Source organism: Thermobia domestica, chromosome 8 (genome assembly GCF_964235325.1).
Source record: "Thermobia domestica chromosome 8, izTheDome1.hap1.1, whole genome shotgun sequence".
Classification (NCBI taxonomy): Eukaryota; Metazoa; Arthropoda; class Insecta; order Zygentoma; family Lepismatidae; genus Thermobia; species Thermobia domestica.
Window position 1 is genome coordinate 289332203 of NC_137461.1, and position 14721 is coordinate 289346923.

Here is a 14721-nt window from a genome sequence, read left to right on the forward strand (position 1 = left end):
GTGATGGGCTGAAGATGCTGAAACCCCAGAAATCTAATTTCTACTTCTAATCCTTTTGCGCTCTTACATTCCGTTCGAACGTACTACTGAACTGGCAACGTTGCCTTTTCATTTAGTACAGGACGCCTTACCAGTGTAGAGTCTAAACGGGTAATACCATTGGAAAAGTTCCACTGTTTAGAATAACTTAAATCTTTGTTGGATTTTTTCTTGTAAGTTCTTAAAATTACTCCATTTCCGATTTCAGCATTTATTGCCAAAGAGCAAAAATGATAATTACAGGGTGTCTATTGGTCAGGAAAGTCACGAATGTCACGAAAAAGTCACGACATCAGAAAATGGTCATGAAAGTCACGAAATTTAGCTTTTGAGTCACGATTTTTTTTTTTTTTAACTGTTCAAATGTAAGTATAAATTGAAAAATTTTGTTCTATAAAACGTCAAAATTCACCACCAAAAATGTCTATGGCCGGCTTCAGACGCTACCAAATCGCAAGTAAAGTAAGTTTTAATCGCATGGGTGAAACTTCGGCCTAATTCGCACCCAAATTCGCTCTTGAACATATTAGGAAATTTCATGATTTGGTAAAGAAAAGGTCACGAAATTTCATTTTGGAATTTTAGTAGACACCCTGTAATAGATAGCGAGAATCGCTTCAGGATCTCGAGTACATACCATCTCAACCCACAACAATCTAGCAAAACAGGAAGTGGTTTTAATTCAGTACTTCCGGTTTCAATACTGATTTTCGTAGAGGAAGAACGGTAAGAGATATCGAGATGCAGATTTTTTTTGCGGTCGATTCATTTTCCAAGACTAGGTTCTATCGCTTTCCTTAACAATTTGTTCGATATGGAATTGGTTGAAATTAATGATTTTTGGCTTTAACTTTTATCACCATAGTACAAAAACAGTAAAGCATAGCGAGTAATAACTTTTTGATATATTCAGCATCCGAGGAACAGGTCCTGTCTTTGATCTTATTTCTCTGTTGCAACCAATAGTTATAGATTTGGCACTTTAAGTTTGCGTGTTGAATTAACATATTTTTGAAGTCTACTATTATTTCACACTGTTAAGAGAAAGTCACTTTTTTCTTTCTTTTTGTATTTAGTTTTGTTTGATAGAAGACGAAGTATTAAAATATGAATCTTTCGTTACAGGCTGCAACGTTAGAGTCTCAGATAGAATTGGTTTCCTCTGAAGAAATTCAGGCTTTAAACGAGAGAGCTGCACATTATTGGCAAATAGCGTTGCCTCTGCTACAGAAGTTATCTAGGAATCAACCGCTAAGGGTTCCTCAGAACCGTTTGTTCGAATGCTCTGGGTAAGTAAATGTTTGTAGTACAGTTCTTCTCCAGTTTTGGTATTCAATCCGATTCAGAAATTTTCTTTCGTCAATGCACTTTCGAATGTGCCGATATTTCTTATTCGAAAGAAATTACGGAGTATATGGTCAGTTAATGCATATTGAATGAAATGTTTCAAACTATTAAACGTAAATTTGAAGTTCATATTTGACATACACTTAGCAGGAAGTATCCTTTGACGAACAGTATAATAAAGGAAACAACTTAATCTCCTGAGGGTGTAGAAATTTTAGTTACGTTTAACCCTTGTGTATTACCGTGAAAAGTATAGCATACGAGATACCATGGGATCTCTTTGAGACCCCCAATTATAAAGGTAACCAAGAAAGTTCTGTCAGTTTTTCACCCACCATCTTCGAACATCAATATGTCACCTAAGACGTACCTGGAAGATAAAAATATAATCCCCATCAACATCGACGACCTTCTGCCAACGTTCTGGAAGGCCATGGATTCCATCGCAGAATTTGGTGGACCGTGAAGCGAAGAAGGTATCAAGTGTATTTTGCACCTATACTAGGGATTTGAACTGGCATTCTCTAAGGTCCAAGGAATGGAACAGGTGATAATCGGACGGTGCAGTGTCCGGGGAGTATGGCGGATGCAATAGTATTTCCCATCCAAGGTGTAGAATGGTGTCCCGTGTCATCCTAGCCACGTGGGGCTTAGCGTTGTCCTGTAACAGGAGAGAACCCCTTTGCGATTTAGAAGTGCTGGCTCCAGAGTTTTGAGTTTTTCTTGAACACGGCTCAACTGCTGACAGTACACAGTTGCACTGATGCTCTGACCAGCTGCTAGCGATTCCCAGTGCATCGGCCTACGGGATGCTAACCAATGATGATGGCGCAGTAGAGCTTCATACAGGACGCATTTCTCGATGATGGCGCAGTGGAGCTTCGTACAGGACCCATTTCTCATCACATGTCAACATCCTGTCCAGAAATGGCTCCTTCCTCAGACGAGACAGCAAAGAAACACAGGTGTCTGTTCGCGTTGCCTTCTGGCCTGGAGTCAAATCATGTAGGATCCATCGATCCAACTTGTAGTGCTTTCCAAGTTGATGTAGGTGCTGCCGAATGGTTTTTCCACTCATACTGAATTGTAGTCCCAGTTCTTCATATGTCTGTCTCCTCCACTGTCCGCCTCAATTGCTGCCTAAAGATCTTCATTTTGTACATGTGTTGATCTTCCGGGACGTGGTGCGTCTTCGAGTGTTTTGTCACAGTCCTTAAACTTGTTAAACCACCGCTGCACTCTCCGCATAGTTACGACACCCTCACCAAAGGCCTTTCATATCTTCCGTTCCGCTCCAGTGGCGTTTGACCCCAGTTTGAACTCGTACAGCATACACGCCCTTATGTTGCTCTGTGGAGGTCTCATGTTCACTCTGTCCTTACGCAAGGTCACGGTGTAACTAAACTGGCACAAGCAGGTAGTATGTTGGATATACCCTGACCTTCGCCTTATCTGGTTTCGCATTAAACTCACAATGTTAAGGGCCAATTGAACACTGACCTCCACAAAAAGCGACAGAACTTTCTTGGTTACCTTATAAAAATTAAAAATTATTGAAGCTCCATACGGAAATTTTATAAAAGTAAAATTCAAACCAATATTAATTGTATTGCACTTCAACTTAGATTGTCACGTTCGACATCACTGACACCATCATCATGCAAAATTGAAATAATTGACGACCTCGTCACCAGATAACAGGCGCAATTACAACCCAGAGCAGTCAAATCATGTTATTTTCTTGGGGTTATAGCTGGAAGTATCGGGCTTTAGCCCTTTAATAGTATAGCCACTTTGTTGTTCACAAGCAGTTCAAAAATATAAGCAAGTTTTAAGATAGCTATTGCTTCAAACTGTATCCTAAGGAAGAGAAAAGGTTACAAACAATGTAGTGTAATGGAAGGAAAAGAACTTTTTTCATACTATCATAAATACCCAACTTACTGTATTATCGATAGTCAAGTAAATTTTCGGGAAATATTTTAATATTTTGGGCCATCTATTGAGAGTTATGTAAACTTACTAATTTTGCTCGTTTGGTAAGAAGAAACAAGAAAGAGAAGCAATTGATTACTTACTTACATAGGTATTACCTTGGGATCCTTTTTCGACCCCAGTGGTAGACAGTCTTTTTTTTTTTAATTTATTTTTTTAAATTATATACATAAGAGCAAAACAACGGCAAACTATATTTGTGTTTAATATATTAAACATACACTGAGCAGAAAATACGAGAACACTTTTAGATACGCACATTCATTTATGAGATATACTAAATTAAATATCTCTGGGGTGTCAAAAAGACCCCAAGGTAGAGTGCACGTGAAATACTTTTGGGATCAGTATCTTGTTTTCTTATATTAGAAATTGTATTACAAAACACAAATTAAGACCTAAGAAAAAAGTAACGCTTTCGCTGATTCTTCATTATTGAGGGGAGTGAAGAAATAAAAATAAGTTTCTTAATGGTGATTGGTAGTCAGTGGTGTCAACTTGTAAAATTATTCTTTGAGGACCACATCGTCGATTGCGATTGCATCGTCGAAAATGAACTTTTTACTTGAAACTTTTATTCTTGAAAATGTCTTGCACTTAGAAAAGTTGGCTCTCACCTGAAGCATTGTTCACAAATCCAAAACTTAACGTAGGTAAGTTTTGGATTTTCTAGAAACATATTTTTGTTTTTTTGTATTTAATTCTTGACCTCAAATTTCTTCGATCTATAATTGCATGTTCTCTTTCTTTCAAATGTCTTGAAAGATCAGAAACCGAGTGTTCTGCTTTACTGTCTCAGATGTTCCTTGGCCTGTTCCTATAAATTTGATGATGCCTATGCAAGTCTCCAGGCAACTGCACTTTAACGTAGATAAAGGTTGATTAAATTAAGAGTGTACATATAGTATTGGCACAATAACAAAAATATTTACATTGTCAGGTAACCTCTGCCTAAACAAAAGAATATATAAGTTGAACTGGCCGTTTTACAGCATGTTGCGCTATTATTTGATGAGTGACCTTAGCTATGGACCGTGTGTTTTTCATTGCTCTACTTTTTTATTATTATTATTTTGTCAAATTTTTATTCCCTGTAAACAAAGCTTCAGGGTAGATCTGAAAGCTTGAAAGTGTAAGGTATTTTTAGAAACCAGAGTTTCAAGTAAAATATTAAAACTCTTTAATGTTTTAGCATATTGTCTAAAATTAATTTTGTTAGTTCAAATATTGCGAAGGCCGTAAATTACTATAACTATAGATTAATATGCCGTATACTTGAAAGCAAAATTTACGGCAAATATTAGATGTGTATATATATGATTGCTTAACCCATGATAGTTTCTAAGGTTAAGCATTGTACTTACTTCAGTTTGTCGGAAACATTTTAAAAGTGGAACTTGATTTGCGTACGTTTCCCACTGAACTATGAGTATCATTACCTTGCGTGACTTTCTGAACACCCTGTGTGTCCTGATTAGTTCCATTTTATTTATTTATTTAAATAGAAAATAGAGTAAATGAATGCGATTAGGGAATCAGGAAACTATTGATATATTCGTTTAATGAATTACCCCTTCTCTGTCGATTATGTCGTATCTGTTTCAAATTTTTGAACTCAAATTGAAGGCTTCGAATGATGGGAAGTAGAGTTTGTTTAATAACAAAGCATACTAGTATATTATTTTCAAAGTACAATGGTTTATACATAGCGTCCCTCTCGAGACAAAAAGGCTTATCTCATTTTCTTAACTTTTCCAAGAGACAAGTTTAGATATTTTCTTATTATTTATTCTGTCATCGTCTTTTAAAATTTAGTTTGATTTCCTTCGTTTCAGGTATATAACTTATGAGATCAAACTAAATTTTAAAAGACGACGATAGACTAAATAATGAAAAAAGACCTAAACTTGGCTCCTGAAAAAGTTAAGAAAATTAGATATGCTCCTTCGTCTCGAGAGCGACGATAGTTGTAAATGTTTTCGTGCATCTATGTATCGTCCTTAGCTGTAGAAACTTTAACTCAATTCGTCAATACGAGTTACTTTCCATTTCTGATTTTGGTGCTTATTTTTGTAGGAAAGAATTATCCGAAAGTGAAATTAACAGCTACATTGAAGATGGAAAATTCTTTCTTGGTTGTCAGAAAATGAAGGCTGACCAGAATGATGAAGCGCTAGAAATATTTCAAGATCTCAAGAGTCCTCAAGCTTCTTTTTATCAAGCAATGGTAGGTTTCTCTTTTATTATTATTACTTATAATAGTACAAAATATTGCTTTAATTAGGTTTCTTTCGAAAAATTATCCGAGCTAATGTTTCTTTTCAGTTACTTCGGTATTTCTTCCAAAATAAACCATGAAAATAACAATTTCATTATCCAAGAAAGGTTCAGTAAACATTTACTTTTTGCGAACGAATGCATGACGTTACTTTTGAGAGACTATTGTTAGTACTTTCTTCCATATCCATTAGGACAGATATTTATAAATAATCATGTGCTATATATTGCTGCCAGAAGAACGATTCTTCTTTGAAATCTAGATTATTCACGAGTATGTGTCCTCAGGAACATGAGACGTTAAATACATAAGTGTTCCGTACGTTCGGAACACACAAGCGTTCCTGTTAAGTAATGTTAGTTTAAAATCCCTAATTATATATAAAACTACATGAACTGACATAATGCAATGGGTACTTCCGATTGACGTGGAAAGTTGAAATTGGCATGTTTGTAGCTTTCCGGGTCTAACCCGCTGGAAAATTGCCAAAAGTGAATATTTTTAATTTTTAGGTTTTAGGAAGTGATCAAATTCCCCATGTTATTTAAATGGGCCTTTTTTTGGACCTATAATCCCATCTTTTAGGTACTTGGAATAAAAATTTGAAATTCGATATGCTTGTACGTTTTTGTTAGCGTTACCTAAATAAATCATCAGAAGTAAAGGTTTCCAACCGTAAAGTGTTTTTATGGGATCTGAAAATTTTTTTTTACCATGTTTATATGGGAAATCTGCTCCCCAAAACGTTTAGGCATTTCGGGCAGATTTAGAATGATGAAATTTGGCATGATCTTTGCCTTTCGGGACTAACCCACAGAAGAATTGCCAAAAGTGAATATTTATTGTTTTTAAAGGGTCTAAAGGGGGATGAAGAAATTCCCATATTATTTAAATGGGCATTTTCTTGGGATACAAAATCTTTCCTTTTAGATAGGTGGAATACAAAAAGAAACATGAAATTTGGTACAATTCTGGGCTTAAGAGGTGTGAGGCTGATTAAATGAGGGGGTCAGAGGACGAAGCCCCCAGCTGGGCCAAATTCAGGAAATGTTAAGAGCAAGTCCACGAAATTCGCTGTTGATGCAAAGACTAATACATAGAGACGCGAGGCCGTAGGTCGAGCAAACGTTGAGGACTGGGGACGGAACCTGCAGCAAGCCAAAGGCTAGTCAATTTACAAAATGTTAGATATTCCATCTGTATTTTATTCTAAGTAACGCTTCAAAGTCATCTGATTGCCTTTAAAATCAGTTCCATTATCAAGTCCTATTCATTGAATTACAGATACCTTCATGAAAATTATGTGGAATATATATATATATAATATTTGTTTATCATTTGAGTGTTTATTGAATTTATATTTTTCCTTTGCTTTAGATTTACAAGAAACTTGCAGGGGAAGAAATAGAAAACAAACGTAGAGAAGCCATTACTTCGGAAATGAGATCTCAACATATAATTATGCTTACACGCGCTAGAGAGTATCTGTATTTAACTTTAGACAGATTAAGAAGTCCAGGTAAGGGAATATTTCATTTTAATTCTACAGCCTCCTCGCCTTTTTCTTGTATTTTTTTTTTAAAAAAAAGATAAACAAAAATTTGATTTGAATCCAACATTGTCTTCACTTTGAGGATATTTTAGAACTTTATTCTGACAGTGATAGAAGCCAAGTGTAAATCTAATTGAAATCTTACTGAGCGAAGTTCCTAGACTGTTATATTTGTGTAAGACTCCTGAGGTTGAGGAAAGAATTATTTGTGAGTCCTTATAGTTGGCCTTGCACAATTAGAAGGCAAGACTTACTCGTACTTGTTAATATCACAGTATTGCAAGCGGTGATAATGTTTACAAAGAAAAGTAGACAAAAGGCTAGTACTCACGCAAAGGAAACAAAATATTCCAAGTGGCGCTTTGGGAAGACCCTGCTTCCATCTTCCGCCTAGAAACAATTCCAAGAGAATTTAAAACATGAGAGAAATGTGGATAGGTAAAAAAATGGTTAAAAGGATTTAAAATATGTGAAGCACAAGTCTTGTGTCAAAAATGAACACATGTTAATCATTCACTCGTCACTGTTCACTGTTGCTCACTGCTTTTTCCCAACCTTTTAGATGGCGGAAATATATAGTGAAAAGACTGCTCCAAATCACATTTGTCTCTCCTCTATCTAAATTAAGTGTAAGTTTCTCTTTATGATTTAATAGGCTTTAATTTTTAACAAGACTTGTGCTTCACATATTTTAAATAATCATTTTTTACCTATCCACATTTTTCTCATGTTTTAAATTCTCTTGAAATTGTTTCTAGGCGAAAGACGGAAGCAGGATCTTCCCAAAGCGCTACTTGGATTTTTTTTTTTCTTTTACGGTGAGTACTAGCCTTTTGCTTACGTGTTTTTCTAAACATTATCACCGCTCGCAATACTGCGATACAATAATATATATATATAGGCAGCTTTTTTTTTTCTAAGCTCTCTATGTTTTGTGGTTAAATACGGATTTCTGAGGTTGAGTAAAGAAAAGACTGATTTGTGAGCCCTTTTACCTTATAGTTGTTTGCGCAGTTAGAATGATGCAAGACTTAGACATACTTGTTACTAGATTAATTATTTGATACTTGTAGTGTTTAATTGATTTGTAAGATAATTTATTGTGTGTTTAATTGATTTGTAAGGTAAGTTCACCAAGATTTTTTCGTAAGTAATATGCCACTGAAGATGTTTGTAGAATGACAGAGCGAAATATTGTAATTACAAAATGCATTCACATTCAAAACAATGCGGTTTTCTTAGACCCTTATGTTCAGTTGACTCACTACATATCAAACAAAGATGATTCATTTTTGTTTCAGAGGTACACTATTTCTGTCATTATTGTTGCAGTTTAGTGTCAGCACCTAGGCTAAGACGTGGACCCTCAGTTCAAGGTGGAATTCGAACCACAATGCGTTCAAATTTTCATACTCCCACCGGGAATCAAACATACCTGGGATCCCGAGCATCGAAGGCGTACGCGTTAGCCATAGACGAGTGGGGAGGGTTGTTAATATTTTTGTTAGATTGTTTTCTCCAGTCAAGGAAAATTAGAGTAGGATGTTGGGAGAATGAAATTTGTAGCTGTTAAACCTATTAAATTACAAAATCCCGAAGAATAGGTTCCGTCAAATTGGACTAATGGGGAAGGCTGTAAGACAAGACTTGAATGGCTGATGTTATGCAAATATTTTTCTTTTAGTAAGTAAAAGGAAGTTCCCCTAATTTTTATTGGTGTTTCGAAAATTTGTTCTCAATTGTCTTCCGCTGTTGAAACAATTTTAGGGAGTCTGTTGCATTTTTCTTTTATAATTTGAGGTTTATTAACCATAAAGTTCATACTTATTTCCGTTCCTTTCCTTACTTTTTGATTACAGGAAGGAAAAAACATATTCTTGAATTTCAACTGAAGAAAATGCTGGATCTCAAAGTATTTATTGAAACCGCAATAAATTTTGTCTAGAGCGTTGTTACTAAATAACTATTCTGTGTATATACTTGTACATCAAGAGTATGTATTTGTGGTTCCTTCATAAGGCTTCATTCAATAGATGCTAGTATGTTTGCGTGGAAAATTAGTTGAATGTACGTTTAATGTATCGCTAGAAAGAAAATGTAACGTTTTTGACACAGGAAACAATGGTAGAAACTGAGAAATATAAGTCAGTCTTCGTTGTGAAATAATTTGTTCTGAATCGCCAGTAAACTATATTCCTTGAATTCAAATAAAGTTGGTTCATAGAAGATTATTAACGTACGAGGGAGGATCAGAAACTAAGGTTACAAGGCCGATTTCTGGAGTTTCGTCTGTTATAGAGGAATGAGGCGTATTTGGTAATTTTAATGTATGGAGTTGGCAACTGTGCAGTTTGAACTTACCGCCACCCACGGCGTTAGTTATATGTAAGCACAAATGGCAATTCGTTTTGAAACTAGTTTTGCGAAGAAGTCTGTTCAGTTATTCTATTTTTGTGGGCAAAACATATAACTGCGGCTGAAATTCACAGGCAGCTGGTAGAGGTTTACAGGGAGACTGTAGTGTCTCGTTAGCGTGTCAGAGTGGTGTCGAAAGTTTGGGGCTGAGAGAGAAAACGCAGGATGAGCGAAGTGGCCGACCCAGCATGGCATCAATAGATATGAACACAGCTCGCGTGGACGAGCTGATTCAGGACAACAGGACCACGTTCGCTCCAAGCGACTTTCACCTGTTCCCGCACTTGAAAGAGCATCTAGGCTGTCGCTTCGCTTCAGACGAGGAGATGAAACACTTCGTAACAACGTGGCTGAACACGCAAGGACAGGATTTTCCTCAGGAGATGATCTTCAAACTAATCCTACTGTGCGACAAGTGCTAAACCGATATGGAGACTATCGAAAAATGACATAATGTATGTACAATCTGTAGGTTGTATGAAACAATGTATACACGTTTCACTGTAAGTTTTGTAATCTGATTAACTTTCTGATCAGCCTTCGTAGTTTGTTGATCCCTCAGAGATTTTTGAAAAAGTTATATTCTAAGGCAGTTATTTGCTGTATGAATTAGTGTAATTAAAATTTAGAGACAGTGGTAATAATGAAGGAATCATTGTTTATTATGCTTATTATTGTCACAGGTGTAGATCGAAAACACCCGTTGAATTCAGAATTAGCCAACCACATAGAAGAGATCGAGAGTCAGCTCAGCAGAATTGATCCGGATGGAATTAGAAATGGTGGTAAGTTCTCTATTGTTGGATTACATATTATTGTAGTTCATAGTTAAAACTCCCTGTGTTCAGTCAATAGCCTTTTCTTTCTTTCTTCTTGTGTCTGTAGTTATTTCCTTTCATACGGGTGTTTAATATAGTGTGTACGCCAATCTTTCTTTGAGCATAAAGTAGGACGTAAATCTAAATGATTTCCTTGTCTTTTCACTAGTAAAACCTGAGCGTCTGTACATGTAGTTGATCGGAAGAATAGTTTTTAATGTACAGGTGTCACCCATAAGTACATACTTGTCACCGTTTTCATGTTCTTTGTAGGGACCGCGGTGACTCACTGGTAGACCCCTCTGGTGCATGGGGTCCTCGGTTCGATCCCAGCTCGCACCAAGTGAACTTTGTGGTGAAAAAACACCGTGTGAAGGGGTTTTCTTGGGGTTCTTCCATTTCGTCCCACTTCATTCCACTATGTTATTCATTTCTCATCACTCTCTCTTTACCCGGCATAACCATGGGACGTAAAACTAAGAGATTTCATTTTATATCATGTTTCTTTGTAAATAATTTCGAAAGAATAAAAGAAATTTCATGGTTCGTTCAAGTTCGTTCAAGCCTTTATATTTTAAAAACTTATTGGTGTACACGGTTTGAATTTATTGACAATACTTAAAAGCAATACAAACAACAGAACAGGCAAATACTTTATCGCTCCTGCAATCAGTGCTCTCTACTCAGACCACATGGCTTGTACCACAGCCTAGCTGCTGTGCTTGGACAATTCAGCGTCCATATATTGAAAACACCAGCTCAACAGCTAGACTGTAGTAGTACAAGCCATGTGGTCTCAGTGGAGAGCACCGACTGTAGGAGTGACAGTGTTTGGCTGTTCTGGAAAGCGGACTGGGTGGCGTAGTAGTTAACGCATTGGTATGATATGCCGGAGATCTCGGGTTCGAGTCCCGGTTAGTCAAATCACTTTTTCACTCTGTTATTAACCCTTTACGTAGTATAGTGCACATTCCTGTGGGTGTAATATTGAATTAATTATAAATTAGAGTTGATCTATAAAATGTTATTCTTCATTGTTTTAACAGATAATTCTGAGTTTTGTTCAGCAATTATGTATCATAAAACTGGTATCAGTAAGACGATTGTTGTAATTTTTCATGTATATGGAGGCATAAATAACACCAATTTCTTTATCTTGGTATTGAATATATTTTATTTTATATTGAAGATACAGATAATCGATAAGTTTTTTTTTTTTTACTTTGCGTATAAAACTACTGCATGCGCTTAACTCTGCTGATTTATGTAGAAAGTGAAGATATAATTTTGTTTGTTTGCTGTTTGTGTCTTGTTATTAACGTAATTTGTGTTTCGTTTGCAGTTAATCGGAATGAATGTGATGGTATGTCTGATGATAGTGTGTGTTCTAATCCGTCAGGGGATAATGCCAATACTACCAATAATTACCCTTCTTTATTTCTCTACAACACCTTTTCGTCCAAAAGAGGTCAGAAGCATAGCACACCTTTCAAAAATCATCGATTGGAAAACTCCGATGCTGAAGAGACTAGAAGAACAGTGAGTAAAGAAAATCAAATAAAAAAATTTACTATCAAATGGAATATATTATCGACCATATATTCTTTTGATAATTCAACAGCTTTATTATACCGAGTGCTCACCGAATTGCGATCACCTATCTAATATTTCGTTGGTCCACCTTTTGCTCAGAAGACCTGGACACGGCGTGGCATGGATTCTAGTAGTTGCTGGTATGTTTCCACGGGGATCTGACATGTATTTTTGATGGCATCCCACAATGAGCCTACAGATGTCGGTGCAGGAGTCATGGTGCGAAGGGCTCTTTCCACAACGTCCCATAAATGTTCTATAGGATTAAGATCCGGTGAGTTAGGGGGGCAATTCATATGCTATAGCTCCGTGGAATGTTCCTTAAGCCAAGTAAGTACAGTCCTAGTTTTGTGGCACCGTGCATTGTCGTTCTGTTAAAAACAGTCTTACTGTGGGTAGAAATGTTGCATTCTACGGTGTACGTAATCCTGTAACACCTGTAGGTACACAATGGATGTTCCACGGTCCATGCACACCAACGGCCCCAGTCCGTACCAACAGAAAACATCCCTAAACAATACAGCCGTCCCCACCTGCCTGCACAGTACACACTATGCACAAGGGGTCCGTAGCTTCATGCACACATACATCACATGCGAGAGGAGTAGCACAAACCGTGATTCATCGGACCAACACACCCTTTTCCAATCATCTACGATCCAATTAGCGTGTTCTGTGCCTAGCACGACGAAATCACGGTGACGAGTCGTAACAAGTAGCTCGTCTGTTCTGGAACTTTATGCGTGCCAGTGCACGCCATAATAATTGCGTGTAATATGGGTGTTGTGCATCCACCATTCTATTGGTCATGTAATTCCCGGACATTGATAGTTCGTTTGACTGTCACGAGCTATTTGATACCACGCTCACTTCTCGTTTTGAACTTCCGTGCAGTTCCATCCCTTGGGATTCCGTTGTCCCGTTTTCTGTCCACTCTTGTACACCTTCAATACATAGGAACGGGCGCATCCGACAAGTATCGCTGTCTGGGTTATTGACACACCTATTACTTCAGTACCCACAGTCATACCCTATTGGAATGCAAATAACCAGCCCACCTCTCATTATACCGGTAACGGTGTACTGTCTGGCAACATGTAGCCTAGAGTGTGTTCATTCTCTGCAATACTACCAGTCGGGATGGTCATGTAATCAGCTCGGATGCTGGCCACATATTCTTGTGTGGAGGGGTGGTCGCAGTTCAGTGAGCATTCAGTGTATATGTATTTGGACCCTTAGCATATTAGCTTGTAATAAAGTGGTTCTGGTAGCGAGCTGAAGTGTGTGAGATCTACAATAAATTCAGTTACAGATATAATGCTGAATAAAAATACATAGCAGAAGGTTGCCAGTAGCTCAGTTTCTTGGTTTAGTTTTATTTTGCTGCAAACTGAGAACTTATAATTTTAGTAATGTATACCATTAGATTCAGGTCCTGAGAATCATGTAGTGAAAAGATGGAAAATGTGGACACATGTTTCGTATTTTTTATTTATTTATTTATTTATTTATTTATTTATTTATTTATTTATTTATTTATTTTGTATTGTTCAGTTTTACTTGTCCACACGTTTTTCTTACAGAATCAAACTGTGTAAGTTGTTGCTCCTATGTAGACGTTTACAATGAAAGCTAAAAGTTTTCTATTCTTGCCTCTGCATAATAACCCAAAGGCTTAAAAGAAAATAAAAAAGATAAAAATAATAGTTGTCAATTTACTTTCAGCAAGTTTTACATTCAGATTACTGAAATCTAGTAAAAGTTTTTTTTAGAATTTTGATTTCTTTCTTTTTTACTGTGATTTTTTTTTATCGACTTCATCAGATCTACTTTACTGCATAGCTTCTAACAGTATAATTTTAAAATGTATTTTTTTTCCAAAGGGAAGACCTACAAAGAAATGACGCAGTAAGAGTGGGGCCATACTTTAGAATCCTTTAGTTAACCTTTTCCCTTGTTTAATGATCAAATTGAGTGATTTATTATTGCATTCGTAGTTTCTGTTACGTTACTTTTTCTCTGGAATTGAGTAACTCGTATGTGAGAATTATGTAATATGAGTGAATGCAAGTAGTCAAAGTGAGATATGTTATGAAAATATTTTATTTCCTTTTGTAATGTTTTTGTGTAATGAACAACTTACATGAAACTTACTTAATTGTTTTCGTTTTAAGTTTACTTCTGTCAAAATAGTGCGCTGTGATTCGTAATATTGTTATATATGTACATATTAAAACTTTCATTTTTTTTCAATTTCTGCATTTGTCTAAGTTCATATGTGGAACAATAGCAGTAAGACCCAAGTTAGTTTTTTTGTACTCGTAATATAAATGTTGGAGATATATTTGTATGCAAAATAATTTTACGTTATTATAAAAGTTCCTTATTCTTTGGTTCGAGATGCTTAGTTAAATAGCTAAAGCTGTTACTTTGAGCAAAAGGTATGTATAAGGGCGATAGCTTGGAAACGAGTAAGCATGAGAAATTCCGTTGTCAATGTAAATGTCGTGTTCGAAATCTTATATAAGGTGTCCGAGAAGTCTCCGTATCCAAAAAGAACAACGACAGTGTAATTTTATTGGTGGTAATACCGCTGTCCTGGTCACAGACACTGGACACTGTCTAGTATCCCTGTGTTGAAGATCACGAGAACATCTGTGTTGTGGATCCATGGTTTATGCTAG

General features: G+C 36.4%; 1 protein-coding gene across 1 annotated transcript in view; it reads left to right on the forward strand.

The window, feature by feature from the left end:
* LOC145692603 (E3 SUMO-protein ligase RanBP2-like) overlaps nt 1-14721 on the forward strand; it is a 166680-nt gene that overhangs the window by 44486 nt on the left and 107473 nt on the right. Inside the window, exons 13-17 of the mRNA XM_081767925.1 lie at nt 1165-1328; nt 5458-5608; nt 7037-7178; nt 10310-10411; nt 11787-11983. Coding sequence (XP_081624051.1) covers nt 1165-1328; nt 5458-5608; nt 7037-7178; nt 10310-10411; nt 11787-11983 — 756 coding nt within the window. The remainder of the gene's footprint in view (nt 1-1164; nt 1329-5457; nt 5609-7036; nt 7179-10309; nt 10412-11786; nt 11984-14721) is intronic.